Source organism: Pollachius pollachius (assembly GCF_949987615.1).
Source record: "Pollachius pollachius genome assembly, chromosome: 2".
Taxonomy (NCBI): domain Eukaryota; kingdom Metazoa; phylum Chordata; class Actinopteri; order Gadiformes; family Gadidae; genus Pollachius; species Pollachius pollachius.
This window is the reverse complement of record NC_136935.1, coordinates 837771-861685: the sequence shown is the minus strand read 5'-3', so window position 1 is coordinate 861685 and position 23915 is coordinate 837771. Positions and strand designations below refer to the sequence as shown.

Sequence of the window (23915 nt, the reverse complement as noted above, 5' to 3'; positions counted from 1 at the left end):
CACACGCGCAGCCCACCTCTTTGTTTGGCCCTGTGCTCAAAGAGATTTCTCTGAAATCGATGACTGAGAACCATGGTTTGCGCTGCACTCCTAACCTGCCAGCGGCTTGGAGGGCGTTGAATGCGTGCAAAGCGAAAGACAACGAGCGATGAAGTTGGGATTCAGTTACAGTGGAAAGAGAGGTGGTACGATGCTGGCTCGGTGTTTCCTATCGCATAGTTGGGAGAAGCACGCAAGCCCCTATTCGAATCGTTTTAACACTGATTCATTCTCCAGACAAAGGAATGAATACCACTGAATTACCCAGCACAGCAAATCAAAAAAACACAACACTAATGCATAATTTAAATTGGTCCACAATTGATTATTAATCAGCCTGGAAAGAACTCAGTATGGCCTTGGTTATAGACGATATTCCAAAGGCCCCTGAATCATTTTTCATTTGTATTTCTGCTTACATTACATTCACACATCCTCGTTTATTTTGGTACATAATTACACCATAAGGGACAGGGCGTCACCTGATGACCAAGCAAAAGTTAGTCTTGTTAAAGATCCGTTTTTATGCTTTATGATAGAGTGAGATGGTCAGGAAGGTATGGGAGATAGGCAGGAGTGGAACCCAGGTCGTTGCGGTCGGGACTGGGCCTTAATGCTACGGGATCTACCCGGTGAACCACCCGGGCACCCCAGCAAAGGTTACTCTACTGTGAGGAGGTTCAATGGGTTCACAGCCGGCAGCCTGCTAGGAGCCTCCGCCCCACCGTGGCAGAGGCCACCCTGTGCTGCACCGGTGCATGCGTGTCACATCCTGTTGCGGGAGCCATGTGTGTACAGGTGCCAAGGGAACCATTGTCATCACCCTGATAGTACACGTTCATCCATTTGTGCAGAAGTCAACCGAATGTGTGTGTGTGTGTATGTGTGTTTGTGTGTGTTTGTGTGTGTGTGTGTGTGCGTGTGTGTTTGTGTGTGTGTGTGTGTGTGTACGTGTGTGTGTGTGTGTGTGTGCGTGTGTGTTTGTGTGTGCGCGAGTGTGTGTATGTGTGTACGTGTGCGTGTGTGTGAGTGAGAGGCGGAGCTTCGGTAAGGTGCACATGATGCACATGACAGCTGTTCTTAGCTGTGGCAGGTGGGTTCACAGCAGAGTAACACACCCTTGCCTGAAGCCCTGCCTGTACGTTGGAGACGTGTGTGTGCGTGTGCGTGTGTTGGGAAGTGTCAGCTGTGTTGCAGCTGTTGTTTTCAGGACCTAACCAGTGAAGAGTTGGCTCTCATACTAACAGAGGCCTCTGTCTTTCTTTCCGGTCTCTTTCTTATCCTTCCTTTCTTCCTGTCCTTCTCCATTCCCTCGTCACTCCCGCCCCCTCCCCAGAGATGGGATTGGACATTATTTTATGGATGACCCCCCTGCCCCTGTATGTCCATCATCTCTGTTCAACAGTCAAACAGGTCTCTGGAATGGATCTGTTCCTGCCAGTCAGTCAGTGATTGCGTGTTTGATAAATGATGGTGCATTTATTATGAGGCGAACAGGCTTGCCATTGTTGATTAAAAAGATACGATGTAGCATGCTTAAGCTGTTGCCATAGCAACTTTAGGTTTTGACATAGCTGGTGTTTCACTAATTTTTCCACTCGTTTATCAGAGAGGGAAACAGTGTCGAATGCGGATCTATTGTATAATTAATCTCGATGTCTCCTTTTTATTTATCTTTCAAGGTTATTGGTAAAAGAGCCTTCTTTCACACTAACACAGTTACCACCGATCCAGCTGTTAGGATCTGACACAGAATGGGTCTGAGTCTGTGGATGGATACCAGGCGATGTTCTCCTACGGGGAGCTGCTGCAGGAACAGGTAGATGATGAAGTGAGTGAGTGCATTGACCAGCCGACTGAAAGCGGAAACACTCCAGACGATCTCCCCGCCATGCCGGCCAGACTGAAGACCCAAGAGGTGTTGGAGAACCCTCCGGATCCAGGTGGGGTTGGCGATAATCAGGCATCCATAACCTATGCCTGGAGGGGATAGATACTAGTCGGCCGATGTGTAGCATGTGTTGTGATGCATGTCGGAGCAAGCAGACTCCCACCTGGCTCTCGACTCAGAGAACCTCTTAAGACTCATGCATTCCACCATTAGTCTGATTTCACCCAGATCCCTCCAGCCATAACACCGTTCTGCTCCTGGATGAAACACATCCTGCAAGTGTTGTCTGAAATTGGGTTTGATTCCCAATGACCCTCGTCTTCCTCTAGGTAGACTAGGCCCTGAGCCAAACCATGTGAGGAGTCATGTCCTACACACAGACATATCAAGTCAAGGAATATCACAGTCAGTCGCTTTGTACAGAAGCGTCTACTGAAATAGAAAACAGGACATGAAGCCTATCGCCTGCTTGGAAACCTTAACATTGACAAACCCTGCTTTAGGGCAGCGTTGGAGATCCACATGGGAGAGTGAACCGGACGCTCTGCAGCCTGGTGATCAACAAAGGACATATTGTCGGAAAATGAGGAATTCCTCTTCAAGGCCCCTGTTTCCAGGTGTTCTCCTCAGACAGTAATCTATTGAAAGAGATATTTACCAGAGGCCTTATGATTAACTCTGCGCTGTAGTGTGCGTGTGTTTATTAGGAGGGTTGTGCTGGTTTTACAGCCACGAGCGCTGCCCCGACCCCTGCAGGAAGCCTCAGACGTATTGGACCTGACAAGCCAAGCAACGGCCAAGTCGACGAAGCGTAGTCACTAAGAGTCATTATTTGTATCATTATTAGGATTATGTTTAAACCCGCACTGATTGTATGGTATGCATAAGCATGCGTCTGAAGTGGTTTCCGTGTCAGTTTGGTCAGGTTAGAAATGCAAGGGGGGGGAACTAAAATATGGAGGACCTCTTCAGAGAAGATGGTTAACTTGGGTCTTTGTTTGAGTTGCTGGAACATTAAATTGTTATGGTCAACCATTTTAGCTACAAGTTGCACCGACATATCGGACATAAAGAGTAGACCAGATATTGTGATGATCATGTTTTAGAAGGACTACTGAAATAGACTTTATTAAAACAAAGTGTAGGGTGTCTTGAAACAGATCCACCAGCCGATACGGCCGTTAAAGCTATAACTGTCTTGATGTTCCTGTACCTGGCCTCTCCTGTCCCTTATTTATCTGTCCTTCCCTGGCAGGCGGTGGCATGCAGATCACCTTTTCAGAAGCAGTACCTTACTGTGTGACATTCCCGTGACGTATTATGTTTGTGGGTTATGGTGGCATGGAGATATGATATGGATGCTTCTTTGTCTATCTATAGCAAACTGGGTCACAACTTGTGTATCATATCATGAATACCATCACATCACATAAAACATAATACATACACTCTTCATGGGAACATCACACATTCCTTAACCCCGGCAAGATCCGGCCTTGCCTTAGGATAGACAAGGGAGTCCATATATAAAAAATAGTTAAAGAAAATGGCCTACATTTCCAATGTTGTTTGAAGTGTAGTTACTTGTTTTTTTTTTTTTTTAAAAACCGATTATATTTTCTATGCTTTTTGCAGTGTCACCTATAAATAGATTGAAAAGTAATACAACTTCTGTTTCATAAACCGTTTGGTTATCTTTGTTGTTCAAGTCCCAGTTGGTACTATCATGAAGCCATTTCAGCCAGTTCCCTTAACTCAGGCAGTCAAAAAGGTGCTTGTCATTGTTGTCCACTTGTTCATAGGACTTAACATTAAAATGGCACTTGATGAGAACCACAGCCAGAGAGCCACACCTATTGATCTTACAGCTCCAATGCACCGCAATCAAGCAATGGTGTTGTTCCAAAGATACCTCATCCTGCTCCCTTAAGGAAAGCTGCCATTAAAGAAATCACACATGTGGTTGTCTCTCCGGTTACCATGGCAGCAAGATATGAATACCGCTCACATTGTGCGTATAGAAAGACTAGGCTACCGTTCGGAAGACATTTCATATTTTTTGTCCCATTACAGTCCTGTGACTCCGTAATAACAGTTGTACTATGAGTAAAGAGGATAATTTATTAACCAAATATAGTCATCTAGGAGTGCCTGCTATCACTTGCCTCCGACATGAGGCAAAAAATCTGGCCATCAATACATTCATTCAGATAGACGATGTGTGTGCTTTCCTATTATTTGTAATCAGTGTGGTGTTATTCATCATGCTATCCCTCAGACCTCTGAGTTGAACCCCATCAACAGCTTAATCCTCTAGTTCCATGGCCGTGTAGAGACTAGAGCCAGGGCCGAGTGGGTCTCTATTGTGTCTGAATAAAAGGGACTGCGAACATGGAGCCGTGTGTCTCCTGCCAACAAAGGGCTGCGATCAGAAACACTGCGCGCCGATACGTGGGGAAAGTGACCCCGTTACATCTCTGATGCTCCATGACAATCAAGAGGATTATATGATCACTTCTTGGGACCAACTACAACTCGCTCAAACACTCCTGTCTCTCTCTAGAACGCCCTCGTTACGCCATTGTGAAGACAGCCCTGACAAACCTCAGGTTCTCTTTACAGTTAGGCATGTAGTAATCCTGGATCTAGTGAACCGCCTGTTATAGAACTTCTGGGGGGGGATAGCACAGAGACTGGTCCAGAAAGCAGGAAGGCAAGGGGCAGAGGTAGAGTTAGGCCTTGTTTTCGGTTTCGTTACGGATACATTATATCCAAGAATATTTGTTTGCGCGTTTGGATAAAGCTTTGAAACCTTTATAGACCTTTTTTACAACTGCTGATCGAGTGTGTTGGCCAAAACACACTTACAGATCCCAGCAGCATGATGGTCCACAAAAAAAAAAGTGGCAAAAGAAAGTGATATCCCCTTTCACTCAGATTTGAGTTTGTCTGCCTTACCCACACACATCTGGATTTCTGATTCCAAAAGGGATTATACTGCTACATTGACAGTAGCCTGCTCTGATAGGAATGGCTATTTACCTTAAGTTTTGCCTAAATTTCTGTTTACGCAGATTCTTTAAATTTATATATTAATTATGGAATTGGCTTTCGCACAAATCTGATGAAAAAAAAAAAGAGGTAATTTCCAAATGTATCTTACGTTTTTAATAAAGATAGAAAATCATTTTAATATTTCGATTTGAGACAAGGACTTGAGCAGTATGTAACTATTGAACTTTGCATACACATTCGTAAAAATGTGGTTTTATTATCCCAATGCTCATCACACACCCACTATAAAATACCTTTCATTTGATAAAAATCAAAACAAAAACACATGTTCGTCTGAATGAAAAACATTACCTGCCCGCAGTCAAGAACAGCTGGTTGCGAAGTGAGCTCTAAACCAGAGCTGGCATAAGATGGACTGAAGACGGAGGTGATGGAGAAGGCCAACAGTCCCATAAGGAAACAGGGCTCACAAAATACAATCCCCCTTCCTTAGACAGTATTCCTTGTTGAAGTCCATAGAAGGAATAAACCCGTTTGAAAGGTAAAAAACAACAAGGCGCATGGCATTAATAAAAAAAAAAAACGATGACTCAGTTCCAAAACCTGCACGGCACTAGGACTTCTGCTTCTTCTTAGCTGGCATTATGGGGACGATCTCTTCGTCCATCTCCTCGTCATCGTCCTCTTCTTCAGAGTCGGACTCTGAAGCCTCAGATGCTATGGAGGCAAGGAAGACACAAGATCATAAGTTTGCTTTTACATTCAAGACCAATTTATAACAAACTCTCTGGATTGTCATCAATAGTTTCTCAAGTATATTCAGTGCAGCAATTTCAACCGTTTAATTTGACTAGGCAACAACAACAAAGTTGTCATATTTTGAGTAAAGATCATCGTCACATTTTCCAACCTAAACAGGGTGGTGCGTGCGTCCGAGTGGGTGCAAGTACATGAGTTAGAGTAATGAAAGAGGGTGACAGATAATTACCGATAAGATGCAAACCGCTAACGGTGACAGGTCCAGTCCCAGCCTTAAGTCGGATGGTTATTGGGGCCTTGAGTTCAAACTCTCCTAGACTTACCTGAATACAAAGTATTGAGATTCAATATTTTTGAAGAACATACATTGAAGATCAATAATGGATGGAATAGTGAAATTGTGTAAATATATTGTAGAATTACCATAGGCAGGCAGTTGATATGGAGGTGGGCGATAGGCACTGAAATGGTCTTTCCGAGGTGGTTCTTGGCCGTCACCTCCAGTACATTGCTCTCTTCTTTGGCACCCTCTCCAATGCAAACCTTGAGTGGACGGGTAGCATGTGTTAGTTACCGCGAATCAGTGACAGCCTACAAAAGTGGATGGCAGAGTAAAGCATCCACAGCCGTGGATCACATCATGCCCAACAACTAAACATGCATTAGCAATTCAAATACCGTCCGTAATTCAAGAAAGTGTTCCAAGTCTTCCTCCTCATCCCCTTGGAAAGTGTAAAATGGTACTTTGGAGGAGAGTTCGCAGCCTTTAAAAAATAAAATTATGCAGTTAAGTCACTGTGTGTGGTGTACAGGATATTGTAATCGTCTGAAAGATCATAAACTGTAAATCAAGACACGAGTGATTATGCATCACTTTTATTTAAGATAAAACATCCTAGAAACCGTGCATCTGTTTCCGAGGATCGGACCCCCGGCCCCGAACCACATGTGCGAAACTAAATCAATGCTACGTTAGCTGGTTCATCGGGCCTTTAGTTTAATACTTACTGAAGAGAAAACTTTCCAGTTTGGGCTGGCTCATACCCCCGCAGTCTGTGCCGTGTTCGTGATCATGATCGCCACAAGACATGTTGCCTATAATTATAATGCACACTTTACCTGAACACGCTGTTAGAAAACGAACCCGCTACAGCATGACAAGTGCGACGCTGCTTATGACGCCAGAGGGCTTGTCATCATTGTGCGCCAAAGAAAATGTGTTGTGGTTGTTGTCAGTACTGCTACTGCCTTCAGCCACAATCACAAAACTTAAGGACTGTCTGACTCTTCCTTTTTCAGATGCAAACATCATTAGACAGAATCGTTGTTCAGTTATGATAAAGTGAGAGCTTCAACGGTCCCATGTGACCTAATAAGGAATGTGCAGATTAGAGCAAAGCTAAGCAAAAGGAAATAAATGGAGTAAACTTAAACAAAGTAACACGTATCTTGGTTTATTTATTTTTATGGATCATCTCAACGTAAATACAAATGTTTCATAAATCGATACTTGTACCCCCTCACTCACCCTACAACACCTTGATCAAAATGTACAATCAACCCTTTCCTTCATGTATTTGTCAGCTCTCAGCATGACAGAATATAGAATAGAAAGAACAGTCAGCACAATTTACCCTTAAAACGAGTGTTGCCACCAAGAGAGAGAGAGAGAGAAAGAGAGCGAGAGAGAGATAGTGATTCTCACAACTGAGACAATCGTGAAAGATGGCTGTACAAGTGGCTAACATTACAAGGCCTGCGTTCGCTAAGGAAAAACAGACATTATTATGAACAAGTTGTCTATAGATATACAATACAAAATGACACTTCATTTTTCATATTTAATCAGTGTTTATGGACATGTCATGAAGTATTATGGCCATGGAGGCTTGCGGCATGCTTCTTCCCTCTACGCTTGCATGAGCTCACTACAAATGGCTGCCACAGCAAATCCAATACACCTCATGCACATTATATAAATGCACACCATAATCAAACATCACATAGGCAGGCAGCTACTGAAGAGGGGATCCCCTTCATCCAGATGAACGCTAGTTATAGTCAAAGTGCTTCTTTAAACCTCTGTTTAAGGATCTCCAAAACAAAACAAGATAAATGGGGAAATACGTTAAGAGTATAAAACGTTAAACAAAGATACGAAAAGGCATAGGAATATTTAAACCACCGCCCCCCTCCCTGAGCAATGGAGTAGGATGAGGTGGGTTTTAATGACCTTATCAATGGCGTGTGTGCAGCCATGACCAAGAGAACACTGGCTGAAGTGTGTGTACGCATGTGTGTTGGTTCAGTGTGTGCATGTGTGTAATGTTGTAAACAATGTGGAGAGGAATGCAATTAGCAGATGTGATGGGACAGCTCTCTATCACCATGCCAACCAAAGCATGTTGGGCATGGTACATCGGGACATTTAGTTACAGTGCAACCTATTGAACGTAGCTCAGATGGCTCACTAGAGAACCGACAGTTGGTTTCATGGTGAACTGGCTCCTCTACAGTAAGGGCCACTGAACCGTTCCTCTCTAGTCTAGGTTTCAGCTCCTGAACTCCTGTAGCTAAAAATGTTGTTTCAACGTTGGAACTCAATCACTTCTTGGACCTGCCGCAGATTAGAAATAAGAAAGCTAGTCAAATGCAATTAGTCAAAATCCAAGGTAACGAGGGAACTATAACGTATGCTTGAAGCAAAAACGTTTAAATAAAAAAAGGATCATATTTCTATGGAGGGGTTTTTGCAGGCGAGAATATATTTTGAGCACCGTATTGTGTAAAAGATCAGTAATCTCAGTAGTCTCATTCCTCATCCTCGGGGGTCTGTCATACAGCGACCACCGAACAGACTGACCCCGACTACCTGTACGTGATTGGGTCTGCCTTCACAGGGTAATGCCACGGTTCCAATAGAACCATACTGGAGGACCTTGTTGGCTCCTCTTTTTCCTAAATGTGTGCACAGAAGCACAACGTTGCACTGATACAGAGCCGTTCTCCTTCCTACAATAGTTGCATTCCCTCCGTGTGGGTGGCGGGCCGAAGCACCGGGTGGCACTACGATTCCTCCACTGTTTCCCAGATACAGAGGCGTTGCAATGTGGTGCGTGTGTCGATATCGAGGCGACAATGGATGGGAGTGACCGAGGCCGATACCTTCAGGGCCCTGTCCACACCAGCCAGGCGGAGCAGCGTACGTCATGTGACCCAGTGTGCAGACAGGACGCATGGTGCCGGCCCAGAGGGTGAGACGGTGATATAAAACCAGCCCTCTCGCCGTGACGTGTCGAACGAGCACCGCCGGCCCTCCCCCGCCCCCCCCCGCTTCACCTTCCGCCCGCAGAGCCGTCGCTGCGGGGAGGGGGCGCTGCGGGCGGTCTCAGAGGCTACGGCCCATTAGGATCACGTCTTTGGGGAAACCCTCCATCTTGGCCACCTCGAAGCAGCCCAGCTTGCTGTAGAAGTCCAGCATGCGCTTGTCCGTCTGCCGCACCTCGCAGAAGGCGCCGTTGGAACCTGTTGGCGTCAGGGAGGGCGGGAAGGACGCCGTTAGGGAGCGGCACCGGGTTCAACTGGGAACGTGAAATGGATGTCACACTAGCAACTGGGTGGAAATAAACAAGGACTTGGGGGAGCTCTGAACAGTTAGAGTGCTTGATGAGGCAGTGGTGGAAGTGGGTAGTTCCTGCTCACCGTTGGCCTTGAGGGAGGATAACAAACATCCCATCATGCTCTTGGCCACGCTGGGGTCGGTGACCTTGGCGTGAATGTCCACCTTGATGAGCGATGGGAAGTTTGAGAGGAAGGACTCCGGAAGGCCTTCCTCCTCTTCATGGAAGCTCAGCATCATCTTCTACACGGGGAAGAGAGCAGAGGGAGCAGGCATTGAGTTCACCAGCAGGCCATGGGGGGGGTCAAGGTCCACTGAACAAATACGACAATAACAGGACAGCTCTAAAGAGGAAGTCAATTAATAGAATAAGATTGTAAGAAACATCTTCAATAAAAAGCTGTGTCTCAAAAAGTTAGTTGTTAAAAGAATAAAGCATGGAGGCAGGCCTCTGAGGGTCTGTAAGGTTGCTCTAGATACACGTTCACAAAGGGGAAACCACGACGTGCGCCCTTGCCTCTGCGTCTGAGAGATCCTTCTCACAGTCTGGCTTGTGGTATTTCTCCTGCATGCAGGGGATCCATGTCAGCTTGCACTTCTTGACGAAGGGCTTGACGTGCTCTGTGCCGATGGCGTAGCCGCAGATGCCCTCCTCGTCCTCAAGCACGAAGCCGTAGTCAGGACTCAGACTCAGGATCCCGCCCACTAACCTGTTGGTGGACGGCAGCGGTGACCACAGCGAACGCACTGACGCTCCCCCAACAAGGTTACCTCTAAGAGGAACTGGAATTCATTACTATGTAACTAAGAAACATATGTACAATTCTGCATAGTGGTTAAAGGTTGTATCAGCGATTCTAGACCGTAACATTAATGATCACGTTCCTCTGATCTTTCCTCACGATCCGCTATCCGCCCGCCCCGTAAGCAGGCCGTCGAAAAAACACGTCTCTGTAGGCAGCCTGTGCTCTGAGATCATACACAGAAACAAATGGTACTACCAACCACTCAAAACCAAAATAAATAGTATTCCAACCAATCACCGACAAGGAGTGGGTGTTGTGGGGTTTTGCGCTGCGATCATGACGGTTTTTACTGGATGCACGAAACACGGAAGGGAGGGGTGAGCTGGCTCTGTTGGTTTGGGATCTCGCTTCAACTAACAACAGAAGAGACGTCCCCCAACATCGCTGATAGCTTTAATAGTGTAGCATATACCGTCTTCAAATGTCTTTTCTTCATATTCTCCTTCATATTTTCTACTGCTCTTATTTTGTAGATTGAATTTTTTTGGTAGTTATTTACATCCTGTACTTTGAAACACCCTAATTGTCATATCTAATTATTCCAATTTAGAGTTTGTTAAAAATAAAGATAGTTTTAATATTTTCCTCAAGTGTTTTTGATGCGTGCAGCATACCACCTCACAATTCTTGGAAGTCCCAGACAAAGCAATATCAAGGTAGAACTGTTTCAAAGGGGAATCCAATAGAACAGAAGTAGTGCGTCCATGTACTAGCATTTCCCCAGACACAAGGGCAGAGCCACAGAGCTTAACCATTGGACGAGAGGTCATACAACAGAGATGCCGCCAGTCTTACCGGTCCCCTATGAGATCTGAGTCCTGGTCAGAGAAGGGGACCTCCTCCTCCATTCCTTCAGAGTACATCTCTTTGCAGATTGAATAGATGGCGGTCTGCAAAGAGAGAGAGAGACGGGCGGCAGGGCTGTTGTTAGCACGGTGAGGGGGAACCTACACACTGAGCACACGCTGAAATGTACGTCCAGAAGTCCAATCAGCATAAGAACTTGAATGGTGATAAACAAATCAATAATATTCATACAATCGGACTGAAATAAGTATTAGTATTTAGGATGACTATATCGTGAGCCTTTCACCAGGTTATGGATTTTGGCTATATTAAAGTGTCCTTGTCTGTATTTTAGCAGTTATTATGTATTGCCATTTGTGTGTACGCCTCAATGATTTGATTGTTGACACTAGCATGGTCGGCCCCCCTGCTGACATAAGTACAACACGAGAGCAAGAACTGACATTTTAATATTCTAGGAGAACACCGTCAGCGCAGAAAAATAACTGATAACGGATGGGGAACAGCAATCACAAACAACAGTGTTCAAGAAAGGAGGGAAGGGTGCGTTTCCGGGGTAAGGGACTATTAAATAATGAAAACGATATGCTGCAACCTTCCCAAGTATTCCCCTTTATAAGATAGATGTGTTCCGCTCATTTGAAGTGGCTAAGAGACACACAACTGAGGCTGAGAAGAATCAAATAATAACCAAAATTGGAGTCACTACAAAGAATTCAGAGTGCAGCGTGACCAAAACAGTGCAGAGTCTCTGCACCGTTCTAGTTAAGCCCTAAAAACAAGCACTCTTAAATATGCAAATAGATCATAATAAGAAGTCTTACCTCATCTTTGGGGAAGTACGGCCTTATGGAATAGATTTTGGAGGTTGGCATTGAAGGGGGCGGCTGGAAGAAAAGATCGTTTGCCCCCTCTATTGGCAACAACCGCTGTGGATATCAAAGCAGAGGTTCAGTTTCCCTGAGACCAGGGGCTGGGGTAGCCATGGCTCACAGTTCACCTTCTGCTACAGCCCAGCCACTGTCGGATCACAAGACACTGAGGCAAACAAGTACCGCTTGGTTTGTTATCGCATATCAAGGCTCTTGTGGGGCATCATAATTCAGTGTTTCATTCTTGTTTATCCGACAGGGCAGAACTGCAGCAAGGAAAACAAACAACAAATAAGAAGTCGTTCTGGCCGTGTGTAAACAACTTTGTGGGGGACTTATTGGGGTAGGATAAGCAGGTAGTGTTTTGGTCTGAATAGGGCTTCACTGGCTGAAGGAGATGCTTCTTTCCCTTTTGCTAAGACATCGCAAAATAGAGCTGCGCAGGACACTCCTGTTGAGAAAATTAATGATGCGAGCGCAGAGAGAGGAAATGAAAACTCCAGGAACAAACCAGGATTCTGAGAAACTCAGGGGCTTAGCCGAAAAATTGTCATTCACCAGCCGGGCGGCAGATGCGTGTACGACTCTAGAATACGTTTGGTTTGTTTGATCGTGGAGTTTTCCGCTGGCGAACGTGCTTGGCGCTCAATGCTTAACGCTTGCGCGGGCAAAAGGGTGGGGAGGGGATAATTTTTGCGCTGTGCTTGTCCTGCAAAGAAATGAGATGTCATGAAAATAAAAACCTAGCCATGCTCGCTTGCGACCGCGTGCGCTTGGGAAAAGCAGCATCTCCTTTGGGCCGTTGCTGAAAGAAACTTTAGTTCAATTAGAGGGTGCCAAACACTGGTTCTGTGATAATGTGGGTCAGTCTACCCGTTCATCATGCCTCACAGGCTGATGAGGTGTGGATCTCATCTTCCCACCCATTCTCAAAACACTACAATCAGCTCACCGTAAACAGACCAAATACGTTCACACCAGCATATGCACAACACCTTGTTCCTTTTTCGTTTTACACTCATCATGACACTTGTAGCATTGCGGTGAAGTCAGTGCATTGGATACCTGAAACTCTCCTGCTAGACCTCCCCTAAAGGCCCATGGCTCTTGGTCTCCACTAAGGAACTGTGCTGAGGACTGACTACGACACCCTGTTAGGAGCACAGCCAAGCGGAAATCGTTACCACAGGATGGGGGCTCTCTCACAGATGATCGTGGGGTTGGGTTTGGGGAGATGGAGAGGAAGGGTCATAGTCATCTAATATTATCCAAACAAAAAGTGTGGGACTATAGTTTTTTTATTTTCTCAAATCAATTTAAAATGTCCAAATCATATACAACGCAAATGTTATTTTCTTCCACTGTCGGGGATTGAGCAACTAAAGCTTACGTGTCAACGACTTTTTAATCTATGCAACTCAAATTAATCCAAGTCTATTAATCTACAACCAAATCAATATCTCCTTGTAGGCCTCTGCCTCCAATATGACTAGACAACCATCTGTAGAACCACAGAGGACCTGGGAAGGCCAGTGGTTTGAAGAGATCCGTTTATATTTTTTGGTTTTTCGCCGGACCACAGAACGTGACAAAAAACAATGCTATTCCACCCTTGAATGGAATCATAGCCTTGCTCGACATCCGTCTATCAGTGAGGCTGCGTTCAAAGACCACAGAGTAAGCTGTAGGCTCATCAGAAGACCAAACGCCACAAGCTGGGCCTAGTGGGTGGTGCATTCCCTCTTCACAGTATGTAAGCTTCAGCTGCTGTCACCCCATATCCCTGGAACCTCGTCTGAAGTCACATTCTTATCTGCCTGATCACATGACCAGGGAGCGAGCTTCAACAAACTACGTAGAAGAAGCAGTGTGAGCGTGAGGGAGAAGAGATGATGGCCATCCTCTACAAGAAGGAGGGCCTCTGCCGTAACAATTACAGCGCCGTTATCTAGCCGGACACGAGAACATTGGGTTCCTGAAGCTAGGGACACCCAGCAGCTCCCAAACAGCTTCACAATGCGCTACAAGGGCTCGTATAAACTCTCAAGTTACAATTAGCTTCACCTAGCTGCATGGTGATTGGACGTCTGCGTTGACACCGAATGTGGTGACAAGGGAGCCGGGTCATGTGACCAGACCAAAATAATAATACGCTGCGCGCGGCCACAGCCTCTAACACTGCCGCCGTTACATAGCAACCTCTGCCTGGCCAATCAAGACACTTTCTTTGATGAGTCGGCACGACCCAGCGCATTGATGCACCTACGGGGGGTAACTCAGAGCCTGCTTTCCTCCAGCCATTACCCTCAAGTGGAACCCGCTGAATGGACTTCTGGAGCAGATAAGCAGATCTGCCTGCATATCCATTTTACATGATTAGTATTATGCAGAAAGCCTACAGCTCCTCGCCCGTTAAGAGGCCCAGGGTCTGACCAGTGTTGCCCTGATTAATGGGCCGTGTACGTAGCGCATCACTGCCCTCAGAGGAGCCCTGCCCGGATGAGGCTGGGGGGTTGTGGCTGGATTGGAAACACGGGTGTGAATTCCCTTGAGTAGGTGCATCAAAGGCTGCTGTGCTTTCTCTATACGCCTACTAATGGAAACAAAACACACGTTACGGATGCTGCCAGAGAGAGAAATCATTTTGGATTAACACTTTAACTTAAAGCTAACAAATCGCTGCGCAAAATGTGACTTCATCCGGGGGGGCCGCTTCCTCTCCGCCAAGCCGAACGTTAACATTTGAGTTGATATGACAAATCAAAAGGAACCCATGTCAAAACAATGAAAGGACAAATGAGACAACGAATGCACTGGGCATTCATCGGCCACTGTCCATCCAATAGCAGAAGAAACTTGTACTGACGATCCTTCCATCTGTACACGGTGAAGGGAGAAAACAGTGGAGAATGGTCATTAGTAAGGGTTCTCACGTACAACATCTCCACAAGGCAGCGACTCAGTGCCGGCTGCACTGCTTCTGAGGGGGAGCCGGGCGGAAAGGGGGAGCACCGGGCGGGCGGTGCCGGGGATAGGAGTCTTCAGGGGTCAACAACCACTCTTTTAAGAGATGATATGGATCATGTGGTTGCTGGTAATTGGTGAGCTAGCTGTAACTTTGACGTGGCTTCAGACCAGTGTGGGTATGCTGCCTGCTGTGTATTGACGGCTAGGGTCCCCAGCGTTACCCTATAGCCAGACAGGACAGAAACCTGTGAATGAAACTGTTACGGGGGGGAACCTACAGGCCATGCTGGTGCCTTTAGACTGCAGAGAACTGCTCCAACAATGAATGGAGACTCTTGTAACATCAATGGTGATCTAAATGGTGTTCAGACTGTATGAGGGCGGGACCTTTCGCGTGTTGTTGTTTGTGTGTAGCGGTGTATAGCAGGGTGAGTCTCAGTTTAAACGTGTGAGGGAGGTTTGGTGGTGATGGTGGCGTGAAGTCCATGGGTTGTATTCATCATCTTGTCTTATTACATATCAAAAGAGTCCTGCTTCATACAGTCTGAGTGGATCAATACTTTCTTGCATTGCTTTTTATATTTTCTTTTGCTTGTCGTTTTTGGCACCAGAATGGCCTTCCATCGGTCAGTTAGTGGACTCAACTGGGTGTCCAAGCTCGCGTGCGCGTTAGGGCATGAAAGAGCGGGGGGGGGCACGGACACCCGCGCGCCGCCCCCCCACAGACAGAGAGATGGGAGCGAGTGGTGCGTCCGTCATTACTGGATACACACAGCAAGCAGCCGGACCCTGCTGGCCCCGGCACCACCCAGGGTCCTGATTGAGAGGGTCTGTTTCTGGGGCGCGACGGGGTTCTGGCCAACTGGGGTGTGGTGGGGACAGCAGTGCAAACAGCATTCAGTCAGACAAAGAAATAAAAATAAAATAAAATAATAAAATAGGTGTAGGCCAAAGACCAAAACAAATTATTATCCTAATCTTCTACGAGGGGATGTTTGGTTTAATCTTTGTCTTTTCTAATGTCATCTATTTGATAATCGTGTGTTTTAGCGGCTGTTCAGTCTCTGTGTGGTGTACAGGTGCAGGCTGATATATTTATGAGCCATTCTGCACCAATAGTCTGACAATAAAAGAATAACAGCCATCTGGTGCCATTTGATAGCAGCACATGACAACATATGGACAGAACCCAACCCCCCAAGTCTGGTCCTTGGTGGACAGAACTCTTCCAGCTGTAGCGCTCGACTAGTTCTGACAATGAAATAGCTTCTTAATCAATTCAATAGTTCCTGGATCGTTTTTACCGTGAAGCACTATCCATGCTAAATGTGTGTGACTACCATCAGTGGAGCTGCCCTCGTGCCGTGGTGGCCCTACTCTGATGGGGCCACGGCCCCGGCCCCTCTCATACATACCTAGCCACTGGACAAATGACTTGACCATGGAGACGATGCTCTTGATGTCCCACATGTACGTGTAGAGGTCGTACAGGATGGTCCGGTTGGCCGAGTTGGACAGACGCGTGAACATCTGCATCACTGAGCAGCACATGTCCTCGAACTTCTCCGCCCGGTTCTGCCACTCCATCACCTGGGGAACAACAGGGGGGGTCACCAACAGGGCTCGTAGAAAGCTCCGTCTGGCCTCTTTCCACCCACTATCGTGTCCATAAGCACGCCAATACCAATTTATTTACAAAGAGGGGATAAAAGACTGCAAACCAGAGATGTGACTTTATGCAGCATTTGAACTGTGAACCACCCACCATGGGGTTTTATGTTGAGATAAGCACTCCTGTTTCATCATATAGGCATTAGTACAGCAGGAACGGTGCCAAAACAACTTATACTAATGGACATACACTCTGTAAGAGGTTCAGTACAGTGCTTCCTCGTTCGACAAATACACAACCTCCTCACTGATCCATGTTGTACTAGATGCCAAATGAAGAAAACACTCCACCCAATGGGCAATCCAGGTAGTGCACATCCACCATTTTGTTTTACTGTAGCCAACACCATCAACAGACCTGAAAAATAGGCAAGCTTCCTGGACCATCATATTCCCTTTTCTGCCATCAACGCCTCCCCGCGCTGGGACCCACCTTCTCAGGCTCCGTGCCCTTGCAGTTGATGCTGACGGTGCTGCTGTTGGCCCTCAACCAGTTGAACTCCTTCAACATCTGCACAGCCTTGGGCCCGTGCTCGTAGGGCAGGTAGAAGAGCTCCGCCAGCAGGCTCAGGTCCTCCAGCGAGAGGGGCTCCACCGAGAAAAGGGGCTTCTCGTCCGCACCGGGCACAAACACGTCCTGGGGGAAGACACAGGGGAGAGTTTAGCCTCCATGGAGATACCGCCCAAAAGGTACAGAAAATGGGTTTGTATTTAGGATTTCTTATTTGTTTATTCAAGTAGGCATTTATTGCGAAATAGTCTGAGGTTATTCATTCAGTATTTCTTTATTATGCATCAAGACGAAGAGCAACCTACACCACGTGTGTCTAAAGATAACTGCTCCATTACAGATCTCTCTAGGCTAACGTAGAGCCTCACATCACCATGAGGAACACATCTGACCCAGACCTGGGGTACCTGTTTCAGCAGCTCATCTGTCTGCATCGGGGCGATGTCGCTCCCACAGTCCTCCGGGATGCACTCCTCCTGGAGGAACTCCTCCTGGATGCACTCCTCCTGGAGGAACTCCTCCTGGATGCACTCCTCCTGGATGCACTCCTCCTGGATGAACTCCTCCTGGATGCACTCCGCTGTCGACTTGGAGTCCGGCAGCACCTCCTTGTCCGTGTCCATGGGGCGCAGGTCCTCCCCCATCTTCTCGGCCGGGACGGGCCCGTTGAGCTTGACGTCAGCGTCGGCCTCCACCTCCGCCTCCTCCAGCTTCTCCACCACCGTCTCCATGGGCTCCTCGTCTGAGTCCTTCTTCTCCACCTCCGCCTCCACCTCCACCTCGGCCTGCAGAAGCACACATCGGACGTCACAAGAGCTCCCCGTCCAACCCGGGCCGAGAGAACCGGACTGTGACCTCACCTCCTCCAGCTCTATCCGCCTCTTGGCCATGGGGTGGGCGTGGGGGTCGGGGCAGAGCGGGGGCACCACCGGGGACATGATGGGCTGCTGGAACACGGTGGTCACGCTGGTGGCCGAGCCCAGGGAGGGGGCGCCCAGGGACAACACGTCCAGGACGTTGCTCTTGGCCCCGCTGTGGGGCACCTGTCGGCCTGGAGGCAAACCAGGAGGTTGAGGGTTAGTTTAGCAACATATACAGGGGCAGGAGAGTGTAGCGGTTACACTGGTTGACTCCCAGCTGAGGGGGTACTGGGTTTGATCCCCAATGACCGACACCTTCCTGTAGACACCCTTAAGGAAATATGTCCATCCCTACTTACTCCAAAATGACAGTATGTTTAGGTACCTTAAAATGGCATTATCACAGATTTCCAATGTGTCCTCTTTGAGAAAACCTTTGGCAAAGTCATTTTCCCCAGAAATAAAAACGGTGTCAGAGCCAAAACCCCTTTCGTAACATTCATAATACTGCAAATGCAAGGTCTTTCATCAGCGAGACATCGGCTTGATCATAATGCATTGCCTCATTCGACGATAGTGACTTCCCAGAAGTGTAAAAAATCTTTGGGTTGGATTCACCTTTAACCTAAAGGACTGACTATAATGCTAATGAACCAGAAGGAGGTTCTTACTGTTGTACTGGTGGGGCACTCTGAACTCGCTGAGCCACTCGGTGAGGGCCAGTTTGAGGGCCAGCTGGGGGCTGTAGAGCATGTCCGTCTCCAGCTCCTCGTCGCTGCCCTCGTTCTCCAGCTTGATCTGGATAGACACCGTGCTGTCCTCGCCGTCCGCTGAGAGGACCAACAAACAGGCATTCTCTGGTTTAGCATCTGATGTAAGGTCCCACTCATGTGGGTTATACTTTAACATCTGATGTAAGGTCCCACTCATGTGGGCTAAACTTTAACATCTGATGTTATGTCCCATGACATGCCTCCAGGTGTGAGTGTGATTAGCCTTACAAGCCGTTTTGAAAATCTGCCCCTTATGACATCACAAGTGGGCATGTCTAGCTAGATGTGTGCTGGATAGATCGGTCGACCAGCCGACCCAGTGGACTGTAGCAAACGTTGCGCATCTATCTGTCATACATCTAGCTGGACACGCCCACTTGTGATGTCACAAGGGGTATATTTTCAATACGGCTTTTAGCGGCTGATCACACTCACACCTGGTGGCATGTCATGGGACCTTTAACATCTGATTTAAGGTGCCATTCATGTGGGTTATACTGAAATAATACTTCACTACGGTGTCGTGCACTACTAAGTGCACGACACCGTAGGGAGACATGTCAATGAGTGAAAGTCTTTGAACCTTTGTAAGAAACAACAACAGCATAGGCTACTCACTCATCACCACATCCTTGCGTACGCCGTTCATGTTGGACTTGTACCAGGTGGCGAGGGTGTGGATGGCCACAAAGTTGGACTCGAATTCGCAGTTTGGGTTGGTGAGCACTCCCTTCAGCCTGGGGATGAGCTCTGTGGAGCGGCCCTTGTACGGGCCCAGGAACAGCCTCTTCTGGTCGTAGTCGTTGGCATGAATGTTGTCCCAGATCACCGGCGCTCTGCGGAGGATCTTGGACACCTCTTCTATGGACTCCACCGTGATGTCTTTGGATACGACTTTGGGACCTGGAGAGATGAAACGTCATCCGTTAGCTACATAATATGGTTCTTCCTCGCTACCTTAGGATTACAACCTATTTTAAATAATTCTTGATTAACTTTTGGGCCTTTATGGAAAGAACCGATGAGACAGGAAAATAGTTTGAAAGAGAGAGGGATTAACATGTGGCAGCGCACCCCCGGTCAGTATCCAACCTTAGTGACTACAAGGGTTAAGACACCGAGACAGACATTCTGATAGCATAGCTTGCCATGGTGAAACCTTGAGTGGGGTGTTAATCAGACTCACCTGTCCATAACACCTCAATGCCAAGCAGAAGCTTCTCTCCTACCGTGTGGAGGTAGGGAGATTGAGAGACATTTGGGTAGCAGAAGGTACCACAGTACTCTGCAAACCATCAAAAAAAACATACATTGAATGAATTGACAAGCACGGCTAAGAAAAATCTAAATTGGAATATCTCCAAAAAATTCAGCATGACCTTGTTTCTAAAAACAACTTGACAGTTTTAGAAATAGAGAAATATAAAGAATAGTAAAAGAGATATACAGTGTATATACACATACATACGTATAAAAACACGCCACTGTGACCACCACAGGGGGAATGATACCACGGTCTACTGATTACCTGTGGGACAGAAGAGGAACGTTTCGGGCTCGCCAAGGTACTGGAATATCTCGTTGGTGATGGAGACCTGAGCGTGGGCATAAGAGCTGAACACCTCTTTGTCTGCGGGGCAGATGTTGTGCTCGATGTCATCAAAGAGTAAGGCAAAGGACTTGCAGCCAAAGTGCGTAACCTGCAGGTGAGCGGAGAAGATGGAGCTGCATGGTTAATGGCCCAGGTTCACAACGTCTTTGGTATCCCCCGCCTAGATTTAAGGACTTTAAAGTTATTCCCATACTGATATCTAACCAATATAGGTTAGATATCTACTCAATATTGGTTAGATATCAGTTTGGGACTTTCTTAACAAAGTCTTAGTTTGAGTTACAGCGGTTTACAGGAATTGATATCACACTGGTTATCCGATCAATAGCAGGCTGAAAGGGGTTACTCGACCACCCCTCCATTTACAAAAATGTGAGCTGGATCCTTTTCCATTAAAGGTACAGAAAGAGAAAGGGGACTGAGAATGTGCTGTCAAAGAATTCATAGAATCCGCATCCGCAGTGAAGTGGATAAGATACCCGTCACGCATATGATACAACCCCCTGGATTCCTATTTGTGTTCTCTTCCAAAAAGTAAGGGCTTTCAAATATCCTGCATTCTGATTCTACAGCTGACGCCCACACTCTGCTGCCTGGGGAGAACAGCCGACCCTCGCTCTACTTCATATGCAGTTCTCGTCTCGTGTCCTTTTGTCTGAAGTTACTTGGCAGAGCGTTCAACACTTTGATACAGAACTGCTAAACACTCCGATGTACAGGCCTGATACTTAGCATTGGATGCAAAGGGACAGATTAGCATTTGATTTAGATGTTCATAAATCGCAACAAACCAATGCTTAATAAACCCAGAAAGCAGGGGTGTTGTGAGTAACACACAGATATTTCAGCACTATTTTCAGCACTGTGATTTTATATTATCGGTTGCTTCTGGCTGGGTAGTCTATGCCGATGCTATTCCTGTTAACAGTGCATAGCAGGTAGCATAATAATCAAAGCATCAAAAATAGTGCTGAATTATCTGTGTGTTTGTAGAAAAACTACAACCTTGTGTGTAGTCCCTTCCCATAAACAGAAGCTAGGCTACTATAACTCTGCAAGTCATAGGAAGGAATCGAACGCAAATTTTTACATTTCTCAGTATGCCTTGAACTGCGACAGCAAATCTCCTCCTGATGCTGGTATTACGCATGATTTGCGGTCATCTTTTATACAATTTCATAAATTACATAACTGCTTTCTCTTCTATCTGCCCCATTGGACATTGCTGTATGCATCACGGCCACACAATGTTGTAAATAAGAAACATACCTGGTCAAGTTTCCTCTTCAGTGTGGAAACCTCTTTCTGGTTAGAAAATGTGATATCGAGCCCTGGGGAAATGGCATAGATGAACTCTATGTTATGCTCCTTGGCAGCACTGATAAGGGTAATGAGTTGCTCTGGAAGGAGGAAGAAGAAAGTAGTTAGGTAAATACAACAACCCACTTGTGAATAAGATAAGATAAGAAAAACTTCATGCATGTCAAAAGGGACAGAAATTTGTCTTTAAAAATGTAATAAAAGATGCAATGTGTAAGATTGAGCCACTCCCACAAGATTTGCTCACTCAGTGATTGGGAGGGTTTTTTGGAGTGTCAGTATTGAGACTCAAACCAAAACAGAGCTACATCTCCAGTATATTTAATGTGTACAATATATCATTTATAGGAATTTATTTTATTGATAACATTATTGAAATCTCTCAATCATCATTAACTACAGATGTTAATTTTATGCTAGAAGCTTTTAGAAACGTTACACCTGGCGACTACAACATGATGTCATGTAAACGTCATTCGAACCAACCTGCTTCTTCCACAGAGTACAACTCCCTCCAGAACATTCTGTGTTTGTAGTCATCTTTAGGAGCATAGAGGTATGTGTTCAGACCCCATTTCTGCTGCCTGCACAACATGAACAAGGTAGAAAGATGCCACACATCAACGAAAATAAATCCTCTCTGGCTATGTTTTTCTGTTATGCAGTCCAGCTATTTGGAAAATAATGAACATACCTCCTGAACAACTCTTTCCTTTGTTCCATTGTCCATGGCCGACCATAAAATCCTATGAAAACAACATTTTATTAGCAAAGGGCTCGAGTACATTCCTGTTTAATCTTGGTGGTTACAGACATCTGCAATATCGCATTAATTATGCCTATCCATTTTGGTCACTGTGTCAGGAGATACTGACTGCACACCTCATCGATAGCCAATTGTTCATGCTTATGGTTAAACTGTACAGGCTTCAAAACACCGAACCCGGTACTGTGTCGTTTCAAACATGTCGACACGAATGATTGCATCTGTTGTACTGACATGTTTGACAACTTCCATCAGCCCTCCCCAGTCCCCACCCAGTTAGGACGCAGCAGTGCCGTCCATCAGCATCAGGGCCGGTGTCAGGAGCGTACACATGGTAAACGGACCGCTGAAGGCCGAACCCATTACCTTCCACCACTCCGCTGATGAATTTCCGATGTCCGTCCGGTTCGACGCAGAGGACCCGCTCCTCCCCGGACTCCGCAGCGGCCTCGGCACCAGCTTCACTAGACAGGGGGCTGGGGCTCGGTTCGCCCTCCAACGGAGACGTTTCCAACGCCTTATCTTTTTGAACCATGTTTTGTATAATGTTCTCAATATGAATGCATATGTCAACCCGACGGAGAGGAAGGGGTTTGGACGAAAGGTGTCCTCAAGGGATGGTTTCGTGCACAGCAGACGAGTTAACGAGGTTAGATCGGCGCCCGTGTCGCGATGTTAGGAGACCTGTCCGACCTTGTCGATGAATGTAGAAGTGTCTGCAGTTGTGTCACGATGATTATCTGCATGTAGTGTGGAACATTGTTCATACAACCCTGTCCGCATACAAGATAAGCTATTTTCAAACCAGACGCTTGGCTTCTTTCTTGTGTAGCTCCTGAAATTGTCGTCCCTTCCTGTTTACACCGATTGCGCATGCTCACAATACTAGCTGGAACCGGTCAGAACTAGTTCTGGACTGTACTATCCACAACATGGACTGTACTATCGCGAGATGTTGAACTGGAAAATTGTTTTGCATCACTTCGATCAAAATAAAAATCAAAAACTTATGTCAACTAATAACCAACAAAAATAGTGTAGTTTACAGGTTTGACAAAAATGCTTTCAGTACTTAATATTTTACAACATGCGAGAGCATTACAAATATCTACAGATGACAAATATCTACAGATCATGACAGCCTTATCTTAACGTTTTAATCACTCATTGGACTTTTTATAACTTTTTAAACACGTTGAATTGACAAAAAAAGAAATGCCAACGATTCTTAAACTAAACACTGGGAGGCACCAAACCCAATTTTTCTTTACACAACTATTAAATTAAATCTTCGTGAGAACAGCTTTTGATTAACATGCAAGCTTACCATCACAAATGGTGACCATGCTATAGTAATACCAAAATGACAAGGCTGGCAAGGTTGGTCTCAAATGTTGAAATCTTATATTGTGTACATGTTCAAAACAAATGCAACTTACGTTGTTTCAAGTTTTTTTATTAGGTTTGCAGTACATTTCCAATGCATTTAATCCTTTCCCAATCATGAGGGAATGGATTCAAATAGTTTCCCTCTTTTAAAATGTCTTTCACACATCTCAATACAATTAAATAAACTTAAAGGGGACATTATGAAAACAGCACTTTTCCTGGGATTTGGGGTGTTGGT

The 23915-nt window shown here is 46.1% G+C and overlaps 2 protein-coding genes across 2 annotated transcripts; both read right to left on the bottom strand.

Moving 5' to 3' along the window:
- Positions 1 to 5145: 5145 nt before the first annotated feature.
- Positions 5146 to 6884, bottom strand: npm3 (nucleophosmin/nucleoplasmin, 3). Its single transcript, XM_079730895.1, has 5 exons — positions 6713 to 6884; positions 6383 to 6468; positions 6128 to 6247; positions 5934 to 6027; positions 5146 to 5662 (listed from the first exon to the last, which is right to left on the bottom strand). Exons 1-5 carry the CDS (start codon positions 6792 to 6794, stop codon positions 5559 to 5561), a joined length of 486 nt encoding a protein of 161 aa, XP_079587021.1. The 5' UTR covers positions 6795 to 6884; the 3' UTR covers positions 5146 to 5558.
- Positions 6885 to 7157: 273 nt separating this feature from the next.
- Positions 7158 to 23139, bottom strand: oga (O-GlcNAcase). The gene is made up of 18 exons (XM_079730880.1): positions 22655 to 23139; positions 22217 to 22268; positions 22009 to 22106; positions 21472 to 21602; positions 20119 to 20290; positions 19777 to 19875; positions 19209 to 19493; positions 18489 to 18647; positions 17818 to 18008; positions 17365 to 17742; positions 16880 to 17083; positions 16191 to 16365; positions 12874 to 12959; positions 11761 to 11865; positions 10925 to 11019; positions 9841 to 10033; positions 9407 to 9566; positions 7158 to 9229 (listed from the first exon to the last, which is right to left on the bottom strand). Exons 1-18 carry the CDS (start codon positions 22821 to 22823, stop codon positions 9093 to 9095), a joined length of 2889 nt encoding a protein of 962 aa, XP_079587006.1. The 5' UTR covers positions 22824 to 23139; the 3' UTR covers positions 7158 to 9092.
- Positions 23140 to 23915: the final 776 nt, after the last annotated feature.